The 24,142-nt window shown below is 36.7% G+C and overlaps 1 protein-coding gene across 2 annotated transcripts in view; it reads right to left on the bottom strand.

Moving 5' to 3' along the window:
* The window catches only part of wdr11 (WD repeat domain 11), a 170,055-nt gene that overhangs the window by 130,885 nt on the left and 15,028 nt on the right, over window positions 1-24,142 (bottom strand). Inside the window, exons 1-6 of one of the 2 annotated variants that reach the window (XM_058795163.1) lie at window positions 23,333-24,004; window positions 22,345-22,498; window positions 17,132-17,305; window positions 16,086-16,278; window positions 9,348-9,513; window positions 1,992-2,094 (exon numbers count right to left, since the gene is read on the bottom strand). In XM_058795163.1, the coding sequence (XP_058651146.1) occupies window positions 1,992-2,094; window positions 9,348-9,513; window positions 16,086-16,278; window positions 17,132-17,305; window positions 22,345-22,387 (679 nt within the window). In that variant the 5' untranslated portion in view covers window positions 22,388-22,498; window positions 23,333-24,004. Of the gene's footprint in view, window positions 1-1,991; window positions 2,095-9,347; window positions 9,514-16,085; window positions 16,279-17,131; window positions 17,306-22,344; window positions 22,499-23,332; window positions 24,005-24,142 lie in introns of those variants that run through there. The other variant, XM_058795162.1, reaches the window with a different exon arrangement.

Genomic DNA, 24,142 nt, shown 5'->3' with positions numbered 1-24,142 from the left:
TGAATGAACTCCATGCATGTCTACAGTTTTAACAAGTTTGTAAAACGATCCAAAGCTCGTGATCAACACTTGTCGGCTCTGATGACGTAGCAGCCAGCTAGCGACGGTGTATGATGACGTAAACGTAACCAAGTGGTGTCTCATTTCATCGGGGTATGTTTTCACCCCTAGCGCTTACCACTCGGTTTCGAGGGACAAGGGCTAGGGGTAAGACGTAGGGGAAGGGGTAAGACAGAGAAATGGGATTCACCCTTATTCAGGGGTGTTGCTGGTGCAACATGAACCGGTAACACTTTACAATAAGGTTCATTAGTTAACAACATTAGTAAACATGAACTAAGAATGAACAATACATCTACAACATTTATTAATCTTAGTTCATGTTAATTTCAGCATTTACTAATGCATTATTAAAATCACAAGTTGTGCTTGTTAACATTAGTTAATGCACTGTGAACTAACATGAATAAACAATGAACAACTGTATTTTCATTAACTAACATGAACAAAGATTAATAAAAAGTGTAATAAATGCATTGCTCATTGTTTGTTCATGTTAGTTAATACATTAACTAATGTTAACAAATGACACCTTATTGTAAAGTGTTATCCATGAACCATAGCTTAGTTGCATAAATATACAATTCAAAATGTCAAAAGAGTCAGATGAATTACCTGTCATTTATAAAATATTTAATTCATAGGATTACCCATATCATTCCTGTTATTACATTTTCAGTAAAAACAACTACAGGTGCTGGTCATATAATTAGAATATCATCAAAAAGTTCATTTATTTCACTAATTCCATTCAAAAAGTGAAACTTGTATATTATATTCATTCATTACACACAGACTGATATATTTCAAATGTTTATTTCTTTTAATTTTGATGATTAGAGCTTACAGCTCATGAAAGTCAAAAATCAGTATCTCAAAATATTAGAATATTACTTAAGACCAATACAAAGAAAGGATTTTTAGAGTGCTCTAAAATTTCCTGGTAGATGGCTACGTTGACTGTGGACTTCAGAAAACACAGTGGACCAACACCAGCAGATGACATGGCAGCCCAAATCATCACTGACTGTGGAAACTTCACACTGGACTTCAAGCAACATGGATTCTGTGCCTCTCCACTCTTCCTTCAGACTCTGGGACCTTGATTTCCAAATGAAAAGTAAAATTTACTTTCATCTGAAAAGAGGACTTTGGACCACTGAGCAACAGTCCAGTTCTTTTTCTCCACAGCCCAGGTAAGATGCTTCTGACGTTGTCTCTGGTTCAGAAGTGGCTTGGTAGCCCTTTTCCTGAAGACGTCTGAGCGTGGTGACTCTTGATGCACTGACTCCAGCTTCAGTTCTCTCCTTGTGAAGCTCTCCCAAGTGTTTGAATCGGCTTTGCTTGACTGTATTCTCAAGCTTGCGGTCATCCCTGTTGCTTGTGCACCTTTTCCTACCCAAATTCTTCCTTCCAGTCAACTTTGCATTTAATATGCTTTGATACAGCACTCTCTAAACAGCCACACCTTTCAGTAATGACCTTCTGTGACTTACCCTCTTTGTGGAGGGTGTCAATGTTCGTCTTCTGGATCATTGCCAAGTCAGCAGTCTTCCCCATTATTGTGGTTTCAAAGAACAAGAGATACCCAGAATTTATACTGTAGGGATGGTCATTTATTCAAACTCAAATGTAAATATTCTAATATTTTGAGATACTGATTTTTGACTTTCATGAGCTGTAAGCTCTAATCATCAAAATTAAAAGAAATAAACATTTGAAATATATCAGTCTGTGTGTAATGAATGAATATAATATACAAGTTTCACTTTTTGAATGGAATTAGTGAAATAAATCAACTTTTTGATGATATTCTAATTATATGACCAGCACCTGTATACTGTAATACGCACACCTTTATTGTGGTGAAAAAAATACTTATATGCCCTACCCACAGATGGAAGGATAGAAAGAAACAAAACCTGTCTTGCCTGTTTCATTAGGAGAAGGTGTTGTGGAACGGCACACACGCAGTGTGATGCAACCGTTCTCGTGGAGGCAGTAAAGAGCATCTCTCTGGGCACAAGGAATCACCTGTAAACAAGACAAAAAAGCATTAGCCTCAATGTTTCATATAAATCATATAAATTCCTAAAATGTACAGTCTTCCAAAAACGTCTCAGTGGCACCAAAGGCACAAATATTAGTGCAAATAATACAAATTATTGATCACACTTTTTTTTAGGTGGCCTTAATTACTACGTACTTACATAAAAAATAAGTACAATGTACTTATTGTGTTCATACTGTATTGCAAAGCACTATTGCTGCTATTGAGGTGGGATACGGGTAAGGTTACGGACAGGTTTGGTGGTATGGGTAGGTTTAATGGTGGGTTAAGGTGTAAGGGATGGGTCAACAGTGTAATTATAAATGTAATTACAGAAATGAATTACAGATGTAATTACATATAGGTATTTTAAAAAATATAAGTACAATGTAAAAACATGTATGTACACAATAAGTGCATTGTACTAAATGATTAATTCAAATGTAAGTACATAGTAGTTAAGGCCACCTAATATAAAGTGGGACCAAATTATTTAAACACAAATAATATAAAGGTGATTCATCTGCGATAATGAACGCAGATGAATCTCCTTCGATAATGAACGTGATATTGCATAGCTTGTCAGTGATCTTATGGCTCTGTGTATTAAATGCCGCTCCATTTGAAAGCAAGTGATAGAGATTTACCGCTAATCATGGAATCGGCTTTACTGACGAGATGAGCATGATAATCGCATTCGATATATCGCCCAGCCCTACATATTTGTATGTGACGTGCATATATAGCATATAAAAAAAAAAAAAAAACATTAAAAGGAGTAGACACTGCTCATCACTTGTGTAGAACCATCTCATCAGTAAAGTGAGGTGGTAGCAGACTCATTCTGTGGGGGTACTTTTCAGCGGCAGGGACTGGGGGACTCGTGAGAGTAGAAGGAAACCTCAACACAGCAAAATATAGAGATAGCCTTAATGTAAACCTAGTCCCAAACATTTAGAACCTCAGACTGGGCAGAAGGTTCACCTTCCAACAGGACAATGACTCTAAGCACACACTAAGACAATGCAAGTGTGGCCTAGGGACAACTCTGTGAATTTCCTTGAATGGCTCAGTCAGACCTGGGCTTGAACCCAACTGAACATTTCTGGAGAAACCTGAAAATGTCTGTCAGCCCACATCCAACCTGACAGAGCTTGAGAGGTGAGGAGAAGAATGGGAGATAATTGCCATATGCTGATGTGCAGAGCTTGTCGCATAATACCCAAAAACATTTGAGAAAGTAAAAGTGCTCCAACTAAGAAGGGTTTGAATACTTATGCAATGTACGTACTTCATGTTTTCCTTGAATAAATATGCTAAGTTGTTACAAATCTGTTTTTTGCTTTGCCATTATGGTGTATGGAGTGTGGACTGATGTGGAAAAAATTAAAATTATAAAATAAAATAAAATAAAATAAAATAAAATAAAATAAAATAAAATAAAATAAAATAAAATAAAATAAAATAAAATAAAATAAAATAAAATAAAATAAAATAAAATAAAATAAAATAAAATAAAATAAAATAAAATAAAATAAAATAAAATAAAATGGCAGCAACATAAATTCGAAAAAAAAAAATGAAGGGCAGGGCTTGACAATAAGGACTGCCCGATGGCCCGGGGCCTGCATGAAGGACGTCCGGGGCAGTTGATGGATTTGTCGCTTGCCCGATCAGGCCACTTCAGCGTCGTCACGAAAGTTTATCATTTGCATGCATTTTTAAGCCTTGTTAATTTAAAAATTCAAGCGATTAAAAAGCAATTGCGCACGAAAGACAACTCCTTTCAGTAGGCTACTTGACACGTGTGAGCCGCCTGAACGGGCAAACAGGAGAAAACGCTGGCAGAACAAGATCACTGTTCACGATGCACGAAATATAGGAAGAAAATCCAAATATTGAATTTTAATTAAGCGTGTTTCTGAGGGGAATTGGCTGTTTTCAGAAATGGTGTTTTCTTTTCATCTTGTCTCCGTATAATGCATATTAAATTAATATGCGCAGCGCTGCTGTATTTACAGTGGTAACCAAGGAAACGCTGTATCACTGTTCCATAAGCGCCGCCTGCTGTCAGAGAGTGAAATTGCGTCTCACTCAGCCCGTCTGCTGTTTCCGTTTAGTGTCGATGTTTTATGTAACGTTAGCATAATTTCACAAAGCTAACGTTGGGTCATTCTGTTTTTGCTTCTGATTTTGAAATTATACAGTCTAATATAAATCAAATATTGCACAGGTTTTTTTTTTTTTTTTTTTGTGGATTAATCCATGATTACAATTTCAAATGGCTATGAAAAATCAAGGTGCAACACAGAGCAATGTTATTTTATATGTGATTTTTCGATTTCTGTACCTGAACATCTACAAAACATAAAAACCAAAAGCATCATTTAATTTCTATCTTTGTGCTATAGGCCAATGTTTATTTGTGGTAATGCTTGTAATTTGTTCATTTGTTCTTAGTTACTGATTGTCACTTGTCGTTAATAATGTTTAAACTTTATATTTATGTTTATTTTTGGCTAGTGATTTTTGCTGTGGTATTGAAATTGAAATAGAGAACTGTAAAATTTAATTGATATCTAAAATATTGGTGTCATAAAAGCTTATTTATTAGATTACAAGATAACAGATCAAAAACAATGATAACAGCAACTATTTTATTTTTTGTGGCAGGGCCAGTGAAAATGATGGCAGGGCAAGTATAAATTTGAACCACTGGCCGGACCAGTAGAAAAAAATCCTTAGCATTGATCCCTGAAGGGGTACGAATACTTTCACAAGGCACTGTATACAACGCTGCTTAATGTGACATCTATTTTAGTCATTTCATGTTTGTCAGAGAGAAAAATTAAAAGAAAACAGACAGTGGCTGTGTTTTTTTCAACTGTTTTATGAATAAGACCACTCCACTTCACATTGTCCAATGAAATTTGAGCTTGTTTGAGCAAGACACATACAAACCAGTACCAGCGCATAATGACAACCACGTCTCAGACTGACAGATACCAAAAAAAAAAAAAAAAGGAACTTTATGTTTTGTACACAATGTCATTCAATATTAATTATAACTCAAGTACATTTTGTTTTATTGACCACAATATTATTGTTGATAGTTGCTGAGAGGGAAATTTACTTTTGATTCATTTAGAAAAAAGCCCCCATATGTGCCTAAATAATCAGTAATGAGTAAATAAAAAGTAAATATCGGTTTTTCATATTCAAATTGGCCTGTTTATACACATACCACTGTTTCTATGTATACTGAATTTTAAAAACAAATTTAAATCTAGGTTCTGGTAATGGAAAAACTAGAGCAAATTTGTGAGCTTTTACTGTTTGTGCATGTTACTGGCTTATGCCAGTCTCTCACGGTCAGCCTAGACTGAGAGTATGAGTGCTTGCAGCTGCACCATCAGTCATGCAAATTGCCTTCCTGACAAGTGCTTTATAACACTTAATGTGTGTGTGTGCATGCATTTTAATGCACACAAAAACCTCACCAAAATACAGATTAGAAGAAAGATGCACTGACTTTATCTAATACACAAACGTGCTCGAGAAATCACATGTAAATAGGTCAATCTTAAAAACAAGTGCCATTTGTATCCCACATATACCATACATATGTGTAAATGATTTTGAACACCAGTAAACAAATAATGCCAACTTTTACTGTGAAAATATGAAATGGTAAAATGATAAAGATAAAAAAAGATCACATATGAGCACTGAGTCAGATGTCTGTGAACGAGACTTAGTATGTGCATGTGCATGCTCACTACAAACATACACAGACATACAGTACATTGACCACATAGAGAGTGCTTGTATGGGTTACACTTTATTTTGATGGTCCACTTTAGACATAATACTAACTATAAGTAACTTTACAACTACATGTCAACTAATTCTCATTAATTTGCAACTACATGTCTTCTATCTCTCAGAGTAGACTGTTAGGTTAGGTTTAGGGTTTGCAGAATAAGTTGACAGTCAGTATGTTGTATGTTGTATGTTGTGGACCCATCAAAATAAAGCGTAAAATTAAGCAGACAGTCTACTATTACTCTAATGACTGCTAGTTGACATGTAGTTGTAAAGTTAGTAGAATGTCTAAAGTGGACTATCAAAATAAAGTGTTACCCTTGTATGTGTGTAGGGATGTCTTGAGCCTATCTCAAGAATCATTATCAGGGCCGATTAAGGATTTTCTTTTATAACTGAACGGTATCGGCTATCCTAAGCCCAAACCTTTATTTTATGTCAGCTGTCATGCAGGGGTCATGCAGTAGGTGGCGCTATGTACCTGGAAGTGTGTTTGCCAATTGCCATTAAAAGGAAAAAAAAAACATGCTCAAATGTGCGAGAAGGCGTGAGAACAAATGAGGTCTGTTCTAATGCATCAAACACGTTCAAACCTCCGTGTTTAGCAAATATGATGCACACTTTTATAACGAATCACTCGAAAGTAATTTATTTATCATTTATTTTTATCTGACTATTTGTGACGTTCTTGTCAAAGCGTTGCTATGGGTTAAATATTGCTTCTTACTTGACCGACACCTCATCTCCATTTTTGTTGTTGTTGCAATTATTCTGCTTATTGTACATATAAAATGTGAGTTGTTTATATCAGTGGTCCTATATTTATAATTGTGACCACATAGTCTGTTGACAATATCAACCATATATGCTTCATCCTTATTCATAGTTATGTTATTATTCTGTCTGTTTGACATTATCTCTGAAAAGCACTTCTCCTGTCTGTTTGAAGAAGTGCTGGGAATGAGATGTCAGAAGCAAGCAGTCTCAGTGTGCCTTTACACATTTCCGCTCATTTTCAGCAGGAGGAGAAAAGAGTCACATCTTCCATGTGCTTGAATTGAGGAATGCTATTTGTGTGGCATGATTTTTGTTAAAGACCACAGTGCTCATGGTGGATAAAAAAAAAAAATAATAATAATAATATTATATATATACACAGTATATACTACAACACATTCTTCTAAAAATGACTACGGTTCTGAACTTTGGTTCTGCATAGGACAAGATATGCATTTACAGCATTTGTGTCATGTACCAAGAGCTCTGTATGTGTTTGGTTCAGTACGGATCACATTTTCTAACAATTGTTCAGATGGCACAATGCAGTTAAATAAGCAAAAATATGTGATTTTTTTGTTTTGTTTCAGTTTAAATGACTTTAAACTGAAAAAGGCACCCTTTCTGTAATGGGAATTAGAGGCTGACATTTTTTCGGGGAATCCCACGGGTCACAGGAATCCAGGATGGGATGGGGATGGGAAACAAAATCCCTACGAATCACGTGATTAGGACGGGACAGGAAAAAATGTCATCGGGAGTGGGCGGGACCGGGAATAGTAATGATACCCAACTTTATACACAAATATATATTTTATATAAATAAACTATAAACTGTATATTTTAATTCTGAACTCAATTCTAGTTGCCCTGTCTCGCTCTCCTCCTGTTTGCTTTGGTGTGGCTGGTTAAGTGAATGACGCAGTCCGTGACGGACAGATCGTTAACGGCTGGTCTATGTGGTAATACACAATCATTCATCGACCTCAAATATGTATGTACACCATACAAATATGTATGTAGTAGCAACTTTACATGGCCGCTCAATATGATGTTACCCTGGAGAAATGTGCGCTAGTGGAGAGTGGAGCTGAATAGCGCGCTCGTTGCAGGACAGGCGCCGGTGCGCTCACTTGCTCTTAAAATCTCCGTAATTTTTGGTCATACAGATAAAAGTAGCCTAATACATCTTTCGAATCTGTAAAGACTCATTTATTTGTGTACACTCAGAATAATACGGAGCCCTTTAAAGGACATTGTGGTGGGAAAAATTCGGGGAGAGTGGAAAAAATTCAGGGTGGGAGGAAAAAATATTTTTCAAATGTTTTGCGTTCTCTCGCAAAGATATTTGCATTCCCTCGCAAAACCATTTGAGTTCGGACAAATTCTTCTTGTTTACTTTACAGCTTGCAGTGGTTACAGCTCGTATGTTCACGGTGATTTAAAAATACCAAATCCGTTGCATTCATATTCTGGGCTATTCTCCTTTATTAATAGTAATATTATTAATAAGGTTATTAATATAAGCCTAACAATTTTATTAGTATTTATTATTATCGAATTTGGTCCTAATGTCACTGTTTTAATACATTAAGCCACTTTAAAGCGTTTTAGAATGTCCCAAAACCGTGCCTTGAACTAACCACTGTCTGACTGTATTTCTTTATACTTGAGTCCAAGTTCAAAATAAAAACTTTATGAACCGCTCCATTGTGAACATATGAGCTGCATGAACCTTTCATTATAGCATACCTTAAGCGTTTTCTATGGGGAGGAAAAGGCTTAACGTGCAGGGCGTTGCGTTCATATTCTGCTTTATTAATAGTAATATTATTAATAAGGTTATTAATAAACCGTGCCTCGAAATAAGCACTGACTGTATTACTTTGAGTCCAAGTTCAAAATAAAACTCTATGAACCGCTCCATTGTGAACATTCGAGCTGTAACCACTGCGAGAGAAAGTAAAGTTTCTCGAGGGAACGCAAAAGTTTTGCGAGAGAACGCAAAACATTTTAAAATTATTTTTTCCTCCCACCCTGAATTTTTTCCACTCACCCTGAATTTTTCCCACCACAATGTCCTTTAAAGGGCTCCGTAGAATAACAACGAAACGTTGCGCTTTAAAGCAAACAGGGTGCGCGTTAGGTCTCTGACCGAGAAACTTCGAAACTCTAGAAAGAATAGAAAAAATTTATCTATAGAGAGTGAAATGTCTACTTTCAAATGAAAAAACAAAATTCAAATAGAAAACGTGTGTGTTAGCATGGATGATTTACATAAAATTTAATGTGTGCAATGTAGCCTACACTGTGCATAAACTGGCTTTCAGTTCGATATAATAACGAAAAACTACATTTTGTGTTTTTATTCAATTAACTGACAGATTTCGGCCGAAAAAAAATAAAATTAATAAAAAAAATAAATAAATAAATAAAAAAAAACGGGAGTGGGAGGGAATGGGAGTAATTCTTCCAGGAGTGGAACGGGACCGGATTTTCCCTCAGTTTTTTTTCGTGTGATTGGGACGGGACGAGATTTTTTTTTGTGGGAGTGGGACGGGAGAGGTTTGAAAATGCACTTCCGTGTCACCCTCTAACGGGAATGCAGACTCTCACAATCCCTCCTCACACACACCTGTATAAAGGGTACACCAGAGCGCTCGATGGCAACCACTCCAACGGTCTGACTGAGCTCCAAGTCTAGGATGAGGATTTCTCTGGGGTACAACAGTAACATGTGATTCCTCTTAGATGGTAGATATGACAGCTGGAGACAGTCATTAAGAGTCACTGCTTCAGCCCTGCACACAAACACACACACATAGACAGGTCATATTTAAAACATCAATTCATCCTGGCTGTTTCTATGTTTATCTAAACTGCTGTTATGTACATTTATAAATCACAAATCAGAAAACTTTGTATCTTTATCCAAAGGTGTTCAATGCTAAATGTTCTTGCATAGCCAATTGGATTGAGAGACAAACTTCACTGATCGCAGGATGCATATTGCACGAAAAAACAATAACATTTCTGTGAATCAAGGATAGGTTTTAATATGTCTTCCAGGAAACAAAATTGTATTTAAAAGTTTGATTAATGCTTGTGAGGAAAAATGAATCAGTTCGCCAGATGTGTTGAATTGTTTTTGTAAATATGGCTCATACATCATCTACTAGGGGTGTAAATCGGATGGTTCATCAAGATACGATACGATACGATATCAATTCTCAGACCCAGCGATACGATATTTGCCGATACCTCAAAAAATTCTACGATACAATTACGATTCAATACAGGAGTATATCGATTGATATTTCGATATTATGATAATATATACCTATTTTAAACAACGATCTACATGAACATGATTAACATGAACATTTATCTGAAATTTTCACATCCTGTTGGGACATTCACAACAAAAAAATAGGCCTATACACTTTTTTACACACACACACACACACATATATACATACGCACACACACACATATATACATACACACACACACATATATATACATAGACACACACACACACATATATACACATACACACACACACACACATATATATATATATATATATTCAGATTTTTTCCCCCAGAAGTTTGTTTTGTTCAAACAATTATGAAATTTTTTGCATACAGAGGAACTTTGCCCGTTGAATATTAAAAACAAATTAACAAACAAAAAATCTGTATCTCCATGTCTGCCATACAAATCAACTGTTCCTGCTCATCTCCAGACTGGATCTCTTCTCTCCACTTTCTCTAATTGCAGATTCAATTATTTTTTGGTTAGGATCAAACTGTAACGCCGTGTGTCCCAACCAGACGTGACACGACAAAAAGTATCTTTTCCATGTAATTTTTGTCCTAACCACCCATGACAGCGACACGTGACAATAAGCAACACGAAACTCTATTTTAGAAATGTTTTTTATTTTCTACAACATCGCGGCAGGAACAACATACAAAATATGACAGTGATAATCTCAGGTAATGATTATGTGCTTTATTCAATGTTAAAATTGTCTAATGTGAGTTTGAATATTATTTTGCGTGAGGTTTATAGCCGTAGTGAAAGCAACAATAGATATTTTACCTCAGATCTTGAAAATAAATTAAAGCAAACTTACGTTAAAACTGTGAACTCACAGCGAACAAACATCCATAACAAAGATGATATCAGTCACTCACTCATTCAAAACTGTTCAGTCCATTCACATTTGAATAATTTTTTTTTCCGTGTCCACTTTTCTTTATTTCACACTTGCCATGTTTTTGCTGTCACATAGTATCTACACTGGACGCGACAAAGCAAGACACGTAGACACGATGTAAGTTAATGTCGCTTTCTAATGCTGCGCTTGAATTTTCAAGCCACATCATTTGAAATTAGCGCAGGCCAAATATTTTTCTCTTGCGGGCCGGATGTGGCCCATGGGCTGCCTATTGAGGAACCCTGGTGTAGGTGATGTAAAAGAGGAAAGCAGGCATTTGGACCAAAGCACTGTGAGGCAAGGGAGGGGAAGACTCAAAATGTTTTTTTATGAATTTAATTTTTTATTAACTATGAATTATTTTTATTAATTATTTAAAGTATAAAACATTGTTATTTACCATACACAGTGTGGTTTTTAATCATATTTTTAGGGGGACAACCCTCAGATGGGTGGTTGAAGTGTGTGGGGGGGTCCTGCTCACACTTCAAAACTATGCATCCTTGAACATTGCACTTTCCACTATTTAAAGAGGTAAACTTTCATTTTTGGTTAAAGAAAAACAAAATATTGTTGTTGTTTTTTCCCCTAGCAACCCTCTACAGGCACCTTGGCAATTGAATCGCCATCGGCTAGTAATTTTTTTTAGTTTACTCACCAGACTGATATACCATTTATATCTATACTATATATATATTAGTGCTGTCAATCGATTAAAAAATGTAATCGCGTTAATCACAGTCGTGGACTATGATTAATCATGATTAATCACAAATTTAAAATACTAGGATTTACCTGTAAATGTGTTGAAAAAGAAATGCATGGCAAACTAGTTTAAGGAAACAGAACCTTTCACACTTCCGCCCAGGTATGAGACATAATCGTTATTATTCTTTTATCATTATTCTTTTGTTTTTATTCAGCCATTTTCAGCCTTTATACTGGCCATAAAACGTTTACCAAGCCACATCGCTTCAATCCCAGTATACATTTACCCAACTATTATCAAAAGTATTTCTAAATAAATACAACAAAACATTTCTTGCGACCTTACATGAAGTATTATGACAAAATGCATTATGAAGAAGAACTGGACCTGTTCTGCAGCTGCATTAGAGCTAATAATAGCATCATGCTACATAAGACAATTTATGAGATTAATAGTACACTTTTACTCAGAACTCACTTCAAACCACCATTGAGTGTTTGTAATAACTTCCTTTTACGATCACATGTGGAATTTGGTCGTTTACTGTTGTTAAAATATGCTATTTATAACCTTTTATATCACTGCACAAATTAGCATTTCAGATGTACACATTCAACTAAAAAAAAAAAAAAAACACATACAGACCATATCTATCGTAATTGTGTATTTATTATCTAATATAATCTGTAGTGGCTGTTGTCATGTTTATTTCTGTTGTGTAAAAGCCTTAACATGTATGGTCTGCTGAAACTCACGTTGTTTGTGATACAACCGCCTCTCTGTTCTTAAGTTGCCAGGGATACATTCCAAATATAAAACACATTAGTAAAAGGATCTATTTTTATTTTTATTTGTCTATATACACTTTGGGCGGTCACGGTACATTAAAAAAAACGCAAACCACGGCTCTGTAATTTTTACCGCGACTGTATTTTCAAAATAGCCCACTTGTGCCACTGCCCTGGCAACACTGGTGCTGTCCCCTCATCACACAATGATAGATAACGCTCCGCCCTGCGATGACTGCAAGAAGTTGGGGTCAAACCTTATCAAGCGATTAATTTGCGTTAAAAAATATTAACGTGTTTTAATTTTTTTTTTATTAATCGCATGCGTTAACGTTGACACCTAATATATATATATATATATATATATATATATATATATATATATATATATATATATATATATATATATATATATATATATATATATATATATATATATATATACACACACATATTTATTAGGGGTGACCCCGAATAGTCGACGATTCGATGCTTCGATTCGAGGAGACTGATTCGACTCCCAATCGCACGGTCGAATATTCGCGGGGTGTTATGATAATGCCATTTTGGCTATATGGGGGTGCTCAATGTCTGATTTCACATAGAACTACTGGTTTTCTCCCAATAAGTTAATATACAGCCTATTATAATAATGCTGTAAATAAGAATCTGAACAGAAAAAAAGCTTTAAATAAATATTTTAACGTGCGTGAATAAATCCAACCACCCCTATAGATTTAAGTTTCACTTTCCATAATCCTTGACCGACAGAGGAGCATCTTGGCGGCAAGGATTTAAAACTTTAACAAGACTCAAAATGACGAGTGAAGGACCGGAATCAGGTAGGATACAAGTGATTTCAAAACATTTCAGCCAGTGTATATACATCGTTTATATATTATTTATCTCGTATAAGATGCATTTGGTTGAGTCGCTGCAGTAAAGCGCTTTATTGAACAGTGATTATCTCTACTGTGCGCAGCGCGAGCAGGACAAACAACTATGCAGATTATTAATGACTATGGCTGGGACTGTCATATACACATAACATTATAATGAGAACACTATTATAATAAAACGCTGTGAATTTTTAGAGTTTAGTTCCCGTGTTTCTGCACGTTGTTGCATCAAGAACACGTCCGCAAAAGGAGCAGACACGTTCATGCATCGGGGCGTTTTGTGCATATAGCCTATAAGTTGTTATATTAACGTTATGTTGTATAAATAATGCCGCTCACAACAGAAATGCAGAACATTAATAACTGTCATAAACATAACGTTATAATGAGAGCATTATTGTAAAAAATGTTCTTAGGGTTTCGCTGACGTTTAATGTTAACTATCTTTTAATCAAAACATAAAACATTATTCACTCCGTTTGTATCTGTGAGGCGTCCATTACACATTTTCCCTGTGTATTAACGTCAGTATTTATGACGAATGTCTGACTTGACTCTTGGTAATGTATTTTGCCCCGCCCCCAAACATATGATTCGACTATCAGTCAACTATCAGCAAGATTCGAAAATTCCGATTCGACTATGAAAATCCTTAGTCGGGGACACCCCTAATATATATATATACGTACAAGGCGCCTGTGCGTCTGCATTGTTCACCGAGCGGCAGAGAGGAGCAGCGCTTTCAGTTAAACACAGATATTATGATGCTTCTCTAATTTTACATGCAAGTAGGCTATAGCCGAAATCACAGCACAGTTATGATCATTATCTTATGTGTATAACAATCTGTATTGTTAAAAGCTCTATATAAATAAAGATGATTATCAGGATTTTTGTGCAGATTAACATCTTGGAAGAGAGAGCTGGTTATGTAGTCTTAAGGGGTCGCGTTTCAGTCACTATTTCATATGCATTCCATTGTCTGACTAGTAATGGGAACCTGGTATTTCTTTTTTCATGTGTCTAATAGACATGAACAAGTTATTTGAAAAACATCTATGACCTTTGAAACATGTCTAGACTTCATGCTCTATGTTGACTATGGTTTCACTAATAATAAACCTATATTGCATAAAGCATCCATATTTGTCCATGCCCATGTTGATTAGAGTATTAAAAACTTGAAAAGTATTAATTTAAGGTACATTTAGAACAAATAAAAATCTGCGATTAAGTTGCGATTAATCACGGGTTAACTCATGACAATCGAACGATTTGATAATCAAGTCTTATTTAATGATATAACTTTAGTAATTACAATTAACATTTGGTAACCATGTACGAATGCGTAAACATTTTAATTGAATTTAGGACTGGTGGTGGTGCTTTTTTGGTCATTTAATGCCTCTGTAAAAAAAAAAAAAAAAAGGGAAAAAGCTAACAATAATGCTGATAAGATGATGATAATAATAATGATAATAATAATAATAATAATAATAATGATGATGATAATAATAATAATAATAATAATAATAATACGAATTCTACTAATAAGAACAATATAAAAAGCACTAAGGGATTAATGAGCTGCTGGATTCATGAATATTAATCAGGTTGTGTGCGTTCGCTCTAACTGATTCGCTGAAATCAAAACAGGGACGATAATAGCTGAGCACCAGCCAATGAGATTGCCGTCTGCGCATTAGTTCTGCACACTACCGGAAAACCCGGCAGTTCTTAAAGGTCCCATGATGCTTTTTTGGATGCTTTTATATACGCCTAAGTGGTCCCTAGTACTGTATCTGAAGTCTCTTTCTCGAAATTCAGCCTTGGTGCAGAATTTCAGCCACTACGAGCCAGTCCCACAATGAGCTTTCCTTAGGACGTGCCATTTCTGTGTCTGTAGCTTTAAATGCTAATGAGGAGGAGAGAGGCGGGGCAAGGTGGAGGGTGGGTGTGTGGCCTTAACCAGCTTGCGCTACCATGCGCTAATGTTGACAGTGGATGTATTGCAATGGCTCATAGACACACAGTCGTTCAAGCTTTTCAGTTTGACCCAGGATCTGATCCGGATGAAGAAGCTGCAACTCAGCGGCTATAGCAGGATGTCTCCGAATGGTTAGTACACCTATTGCCATTTCTAGCCACTGGGGGACCATAAGCAGGCTAGGGGACCTCATATTAATGTTAAAAAAAATCCAAAGGAACTCCGTTATTTTAACAGGAAAATGCAACAAAGAATATCGTTTACATGTAGCACGTCAATTCTGCATGTATATAAGACTCTCTCTCGCTCTCTCAGCACTCAAAAAGTGACGACGAGTCGTGTGCTTCACACTAGAGTTCACAGTACGTCAAACACAGGTGCGCATCCATTGAGATGAACTGAAAAATAGCACAGATCGCTTGACGGAGAGTGAAACTCTGAAGCGCTCGGTCAGAGTGAAAATATACTGTATCTGTGCTAAACTTATACTTAGCCTCCAACTTACACACTGGCAAGTAAAATCTGAGAATTTATTAGCCATTGGCTAATATTAGACATCATTTAGTCACCAAGAGTGAAGATTTAGTCGCATATGTGAGTGATTTACTCACAATGTAGAGGGTTGCCTAGGAGAACAGGATTTTCCAGGACATTTTACATTTTCTATAATTTTTTCATGGATTATTCAGTTTTTCACAAAAACAAAAAACAATGATAATGTAATGTCAAACATCCTGTGGTGCTTCTGGGTTGTGCTAAACTTACGTGGGTTTCTCATTGGTGATGAGCACTTTGACCTTATTGAGAGCCTTTTTGGCACCGGTAGGTTGAGCCGCAGCAGGTTTGCTATGGGCAGGGCTGGAATGAGGACTGGCGATGTAAACTTTCTTACCTCCACTTCCCGGCGGTTTAGAGTGTGAGAAATCTGTGATAAACACTATACCCTCACTGGTTAGCACTATGACATAGAAAAGAACAAATAGCAAAAATTAGAGAAACAGTTTAGTAAATTGGTATTTACTTCATTAAACTACATTACACCATATATTGTGCACCATACTAATAACTTTTATTAGTGATGCACAATACCATTTTGTACTGAACAAAGATACTGCAACCAGTACATCAGCAATGCTGAAAGGTTCAGTACAGTACAGTTAGACTAAGTGGAACATCATATAATGTTTGGCATAATAATTGTTTTGTTAAGATTTATTGATTTAAGCAAAGTGTCCTAGGTGAAAGAATCACTTTATACAAATCAAAGAGAAAGACCAAATTCTAAAGATTTGTTCGCAATTTAAATATCACTTCCAGCAACCGTATCTGTGCATCCCTAAGTACTATTATGAATATGTGACCTTGGACCACAAAACCAATCTTAAGTGTCAATTTTTTGAAACTGAGATTTATACATCATCTGAAATCTGCATAAATAAGCTTTCCATTGATGTATGGGTTGTTAGGATCATACAATATTTGGCCAAGTTACAACTATTTTAAAATCTGGAATCTGAGGGTGCAAAAAAATCAAAATATTGAGAAAATCACCTTTAAAGTTGTCCAAATGAATTCTTAGCAATGCATATTACTAAAAAAAAAGCCATTTTGATATATTTACAGTAGTAAATTTACAAAATATCTTCATGGAATATGATCTTTACTTAATATACTAATGATTTTTGGCATAAAAGAAAAATCTATCATTTTGACCCATACAGTGTATTTTTGGCTATTGCTACAAATATACCCCAGCGACTTAAGACTGGTTTTGTGGTCCAGGGTCACATATAATATGATAGAATACATACATGCCAGATTGGAGGGCTCAAAGGGGTCAAAGGAGAAAGACAGGATGTTCTCAGCATAGCTCTTCTTCCAAAGCTTGGTGCCAGTGTCTCCATTCCACAGAACAATATAGTTGGGAGGGTGGATAGCCAGAAGAAGATCACGAGAAGCATCCTGAGCCCACAGCCAGTCCATATCTGATGCAGGGTATCAATATACACAAGTATCAATATCAATAAAAAAATACACAGCTATGTCCATGTATATACAGTATATCACAGAAGCGAGTACACCCCTCACATTTTTGTAAATATTTTATTATATCTTTTCATGAGACAACACTGAAGAAATAACACTTTGCTACAATGTAAAGTAGTGAGTGTACAGCTTGTATAACCGTGTAAATGTGCTCACCCCTCAAAATAACTCAACACACAGCCATTAATGTCTAAACCGCTGGCCACAAAAGTGAGTACACCCCTAAGTGAAAATGTACAAATTGGGCCCAATTGGGCCCAATTAGCCATTTTCTCTCCCCGGTGTCATGTGACTCATTAGTGTTACAAGGTCTCAGGTGTGAATGGGGAGCAGGTGTGTTAAATTTGATGTTATTGCTTTCACTCTCTCATACTGGTCACTGGAAGTTCAACATGGCACCTCATGGCAAAGAACTCTCTGAGGATCTGAAAAAAAGAATTGTTGCTCTACATAAAGATGACGTAGGCTATAAGAAGATTGCAAAGACCCTGAAACTGAGCTGCAGCACGGTGCCCAAGACCATACAGTGGTTTAACAGGACAGGTTCCACTCAGAACAGGCCTCGCCATGGTTGACCAAAGTTGAGTGCATGTGCTCAGCGTCATATCCAGAGGTTGTGTGGGAAATAGACGTATGAGTGCTACCAGCATTGCTGCAGAGGTTGAAGGGGTGGGGGGGTCAGCCTGTCAGTGCTCAGACCATACGCCGCACACTGCATCAAATTGGTCTACATGGCTGTCATCCCAGAAGGAAGCCTCTTCCTCTGATGCACAAGAAAGCCTGCAAACAGTTTGCTGAAGACAAGCAGACTAAGGACATGGATTACTGGAACCATGTCCTGTGGTCTGATGAGACCACGATAAACTTATTTGGTTCAGATGGTGTCAAGCGTGTGTGGCGGCAACCAGGTGAGGAGTACAAAGACAAGTGTGTCTTGCCTACAGTCAAGCATGGTGGTGGGAGTGTCATGGTCTGGGGCTGCATGAGTGCTGCCGGCACTGGGGAGCTACAGTTCATTGAGGGAACCATGAATGCCAACATGTACTGTGACATATTGAAGCAGAGCATGATCCCCTCCCTTCGGAGACTGGGCCGCAGGGCAGTATTCCAACATGAATACCAAACCAACGACCCCAAACACACCTCCAAGATGACCACTGCCTTGCTAAAGAAGCTGAGGGTAAAGGTAACGGACTGGCCAAGCATGAGCATCTGTGGGGCATCCTCAAACGGAAGGTGGAGGAGCGCAAGGTCTCTAACATCCACCAGCTCCATGATGTCCTCATGGAGGAGTGGAAGAGGACTCCAGTGGCAACCTGTGAAGCTCTGGTGAACTCCATGCCCAAGAGTGTTAAGGCAGTGCTGGAAAATAATGATGGCCACACAAAATATTGACACTTTGGGCCCAATTTGGACATTTTCACTTAGGGGTGTACTCACTTTTGTGGCCAGCGGTTTAGACATTAATAGCTGTGTGTTGAGTTATTTTGAGAGGACAGCAAATTTACACTTTTATACAAGCTGTACACTCACTACTTTACATTGTAGCAAAGTGTAATTTCTTCAGTGTTGTCACATGAAAAGATATAATAAAATATTTATAAAAATGTGAGGGGTGTACTCACTTCTGTGAGATACTGTATATTATATATATATATATATATATATACACACACACACACACACACACACAGGTGCTGGTCATATAATTAGAATATCATCAAAAAGTTGATTTATTTCACTAATTCCATTCAAAAAGTGAAACTTGTATATTATATTCATTCATTACACACAGACTGATATATTTCAAATGTTTATTTCTTTTAATTTTGATGATTTTTGATGAAACATTTTAAATATATCAGTCTGTGTGTAATGAATGAATATAATATACAAGTTTCACTTTTTGAATGGAATTAGTGAAATAAATCAACTTTTTGATGATATTCTAATTATATGACCAGCACCTGTATATATTTGGACACAGACACAATTTTTATTATTTTGGCTATTAACCAAAACATATTTAAGTTACAATTATATAATGAATATGGGCTTAAAGTGCACACTCTGAGCTTTAATTAGGGTATTCTCATCACAATTGGAGGAAAGGTTAAGGAATTACAGCTCTTCAATATGTACCTCACCCCTTTTTTAAGAGACCATAAGTAATTGGACAGTTGACTCAAAAGCCATTTCATGGACAGATATGGGCTATTAATTCATTATATCTACATCAATTAAGAAGGTAAAAGGTCTGGAGTTGATTCTAAGTTTTCCATTTGCATTTGGAAGCTATTGATGTGAACCAACATCATGCAGTCAAAGGAGCTCTCCATGCAGGTGAAACAGACAATCGTTAGGCTTCAAAAACAAAACAGATCCATCAGAGAGATAGCAGGAACATTAGGAGTGGCCAAATCAACAGTTTGTTACATTCTGAGAAAATAAGAATGCACTGGTGAGCTCAGCAACATAAAAAGGCCCAGACGTCTATGGAGGACAACAGTGGTGGATGATCGGAGGATCCTCTTCATGGTAAAGAAAAACACTTTCACAACATCCAGTCAAGTGAAGAACATTCTTCAGGAGGCAGACGTGTCACTGTAAAAGTCTACAATCAAGAGAAGACTTCACGAGAGCAAATACAGAGGGTTCACCACAAGGTGCAAACGAGGCCAGATTAGACTTTGCCAAAAAACATCTAAAAAGCCAGACCACTTCTGGAAAAGCATTCTTTGGATGGCTGGAATTAAGATCAACCTGCACAAGAATGACAGGAAGAAAAAATGGAAATAGAAATGGCTTGGAACAGCTCTGATCAAAAGCATACAACATCATCTGTGAAACATGGTCGAGCAGTGTGATGGCATGGGTTCCAGTGGCACTGGTTTACTGGTGTTTATTGATGACGTGACAGAAGACAGAAGCAGCCGCATGAATTCTGAAGTATATAGGGAAATACTGTCTGCCCAGATTCAGCCAAATGCAGCAAAGTTGATTGGACAGTGCCTCATAGCACATATGGACGATGACCCAAAACATACAGCAAAAGCAACCCAGGAGTTTTTGAAGGTAAAAAAAAAAAAAAAGGATTATTGTGCAATGGCCAAGTCAGTCTCCTGATCTCAACCTGATTGAGCATGTATTTCACTTGCTGAAGACAAACTAAAGGCAGAAAGACCCACAAATAAACAACAACTGAAGTCAGCTGCAGTAAAGGCCTGGAAAAGCATCACAAAACCCAGTCTTTGGTGATGTCCATGAGTTCCAGACTTAAGACAGTCATTGCCTGCAAAGGATGCTCAACAAAATATTAAAAATGAACATTTTATTCATGATTATATTTATTTGTCCAATTACATTTGAGTTAGGGCTGCACGATATATCGCATATCAGCGGTAATTTCCATCACGTGCGTGATTTCACATGGAGCTGCATTTACCACACAGAGCCGTTGTTCATTGACAAGCTGCGCAAATCCACATTCATTATCAGCGTGGTTTTGTGCAGCTTGTCAGTGAACAACGGCTCTGTGTGGTAAATGCAGCTCCATGTGAAATCACACACGTGATGGAAATTACCGCTGATTACAGAACGGCTTTACTGACAAGATGCGCATTAAATATCGCATGCGATATATCGTGCAGCCCTAATTTGAGTCCCTGAAAATGGGGGTCTGTGTATAAAAATGGTTGTAATTCCTAAGCATTTTATGTTATATTTTTGTTCAACCCCCTGAACTAAAGCTTAAAGTCTGCACTTCAATTTCATCTTGATTGTTTCATTTTAATTCTATTCTGGTGGCATACAGAGCAAAAATTATTAAAATTATGTCAGTGTCCAAATATATATGGACCTAACTGTAGCTGCTAGCAGCAATATGGGGCCAAGCCCCGAAGGTATAGCAATTTGAAGGAGTAGTGAAAAAACTGAATACTGTACTTTTAAAAATGAGTTTTAATGTAAGCAATAGAATGGAATCAGCATGAAGAGAAGAATCAGGTGTACTAAGTTACATTTTTCTAGAGTAAGGGGTCGAAGAGTTATTACTATATAAATGTTGCATTTTTGAACTGGTGGTGGCGCTATAGAGTTGGTCCTAGAGACCCCAAAGCTAGTCAGATCACTATATATGACCATCACTACAAGTGTGCCAAACTTCATCATTTTCCTGTTCCCATCATAGTGCTGTGACACTCTCCAATTTGGAAATAACAATAATAATAATAATAATAATATAGTAAACTAAAAGCTTGGCCCCATATGTTTCTAAGGTAGTTTATACTGCACTGCCTTTAACAAATTACTAATTTATATAAAAAATATATTTAGAATTGCCTTACAGTATTTTTTGATGTAATGCAGTACAGTAATGATTATTTAATGAAAATCACCACAAAAATGGAAATCATGGCTATTAAAAATAAAAATTATTATGGTAATGAGAATTTCAGTTGAAGATGTGCTTGAAATAACATATCTAAATGGTCCTATAGCAAGCTTCATTTTCTTTATGCAAAAGACCATAATATATGAAATGAGCAAGAGTGTGATATGCCTTTACTTTATTACGGCACTGATTTGGCCATAGGCAAGAGGACACAGGCCAAGTGCCACAGGTACTGTGCTGGTCCTACTAATACTGTATTGCACAACTGAGAGAGCAATATCAACTGAACAAATATTTAAATAAAATAAAGAAAAACCAAAGAATGTCTCTTGTGTGTGTAACTACTTTCTTCCGCACTAAATTCATAACTGCCATTGTTATTTAAACAGATGCATATATAGTATTTGATATATAAATTGATGTAAAAAGTCCATATGTAGACAATTTATATCTGTCTACAGAAGTAATTTCTAAAGTTCATGATAAATACAATTCACTAATTTTGACTAGTGGTCTAAATAAAGGTCTATTTTACTCAGAGCACAGAGTTTATTTTAACACAAACTTAGTAAATAGGCTTCTTACCCTGAATAGGTTTGGTGTGTTCCTGGATCTCACAGTGTGCCATACCACTCACCACATCCCACACAATAATCTTCCCTGCTGCATCTGCAGATGCCAGGCGAAGAGAGTATGGTGAGCTGAGACTGTGGTGATAGTTTTCTCTGGACCATTTTACCTAATGAAGTAAAAATAGGACAACAACAAAAAATATATTTTTTCCCATTTGTATATTCTGATACTTGTATATTCTAATATATTTGTACATGCAGTTACTAAAGTGTTCTGAGTGGTTGTAAGCGTGTTGCCAAGACGTTGGTCCAGTCAAACGATCCCACACCTAAGACATCCTTAAGTTTGCATGGCCTCTTTTTATTATTTTTTTTAAGTCGTCTGATTGGTGACTTTTCAATGATTGTTTAGAAAAGCACTCACTTATCACTCCTTAAAAAGCCACATGACATGAAGTATAATACATGTCAGAAGCAAAAATGATACAGGACAGGTTATACTGTGACGTTTTAATACTCTGGGTTAGTGATGTGTTAAATAGTGACCCTATTAAACTTTGTATAGATTTTAAAATCTTGCTAATTACTTATAAAGCCCTGAATGCTTTAGCACCTCAGTACTTGAGTGAGCTCTTATCACATTATAGTCCTCCACGTCCGCTGCTTTCTCAAAACTCTGGCCGTTTGATAATATCTAGAATATCAAAATCAACTGCGGGCGGCAGATCCTTTTCCTATTTAGCACCCAAACTCTGGAACAATCTACCTAACACTGTTCGGGAGGCAGACACACTCTGTCAGTTAAAATCTTTTAACCTGGCTTACACATAACACACTAACACATTTCTATTATTCAAATCCATTAAAGGATTGTTAGGCTGCATTAATTAGGTCAACCAGAACCGGGAACACTTCCCATAACACCCGATGTACTTGTTACATTGTAAGAAGAATGGCATCTACGCTAATATTAGTCTGTTTCTTTCTTATTCCGAGGTCACCTTAGCCACCAGATCCAGTCTATATCGAGATCAGATGGTCACTGCAGTCACCCGGATCCTGACCAGATGGTGGATCAGCACCTAGAGACGACCTCTACAGCCCTGAATGTCAGCGGAGATCAGGACAACTAGATGAGCCCCAGAGACTCATCCAGTGAAGAGACCCAGTGAAGACCTTGTCTCCTAGACGGCCAACGGGAGAAGACCTCAGGAACCAGATGAGTCCTCAGCACAAACTGCTGGTTCTGAGGAGAGGAGAACTGGCCCCCCGACTGAGCCTGGTTTCTACCAAGGTTCTTTCTCCATTCTGTCACCGATGGAGTTTTGGTTCCTTGCCGCTGCCGACTCTGGCTTGCTTAGTTGGGGACACTATTTTCACTATCGCTATTTCCAGCGATATCGTCGAACCGATTGCACAGATACTTATACTTATTGCACAGATACTATTTAAACTGAACTGAGCTGGATGATGACATGACTGAATTCAATGATGAACTGAAGACTTCAATGATGACTACATTCCAGTAAACACTGTTAATAGGGATTATAAATGAAAAACTGGTAAGAGATGTGAGGAGAAAAACGAGAGATTCTTAGTGCATTCCAGGTCATTATTAATGGGATATATCAAATTAAATTTGTAGAAATGTGCATATGTTGTCTGTATTTCATATATTTATAGTGGAATCCAATAGACAAAGAAGAAAATAATCAGGAGGAGAAGAATGCAGAGCTCTTGCTCTTGCTTTTTATACCTTGTGACATTAAAATGCCAAGCATTACATTACTCTCCTGACTTCTGAAAATAGA

Source organism: Onychostoma macrolepis, chromosome 13 (genome assembly GCF_012432095.1).
Source record: "Onychostoma macrolepis isolate SWU-2019 chromosome 13, ASM1243209v1, whole genome shotgun sequence".
NCBI lineage: Eukaryota > Metazoa > Chordata > Actinopteri > Cypriniformes > Cyprinidae > Onychostoma > Onychostoma macrolepis.
Note: the sequence above shows the minus strand (reverse complement) of the source record. Positions and strands in the feature narration are given on the sequence as shown.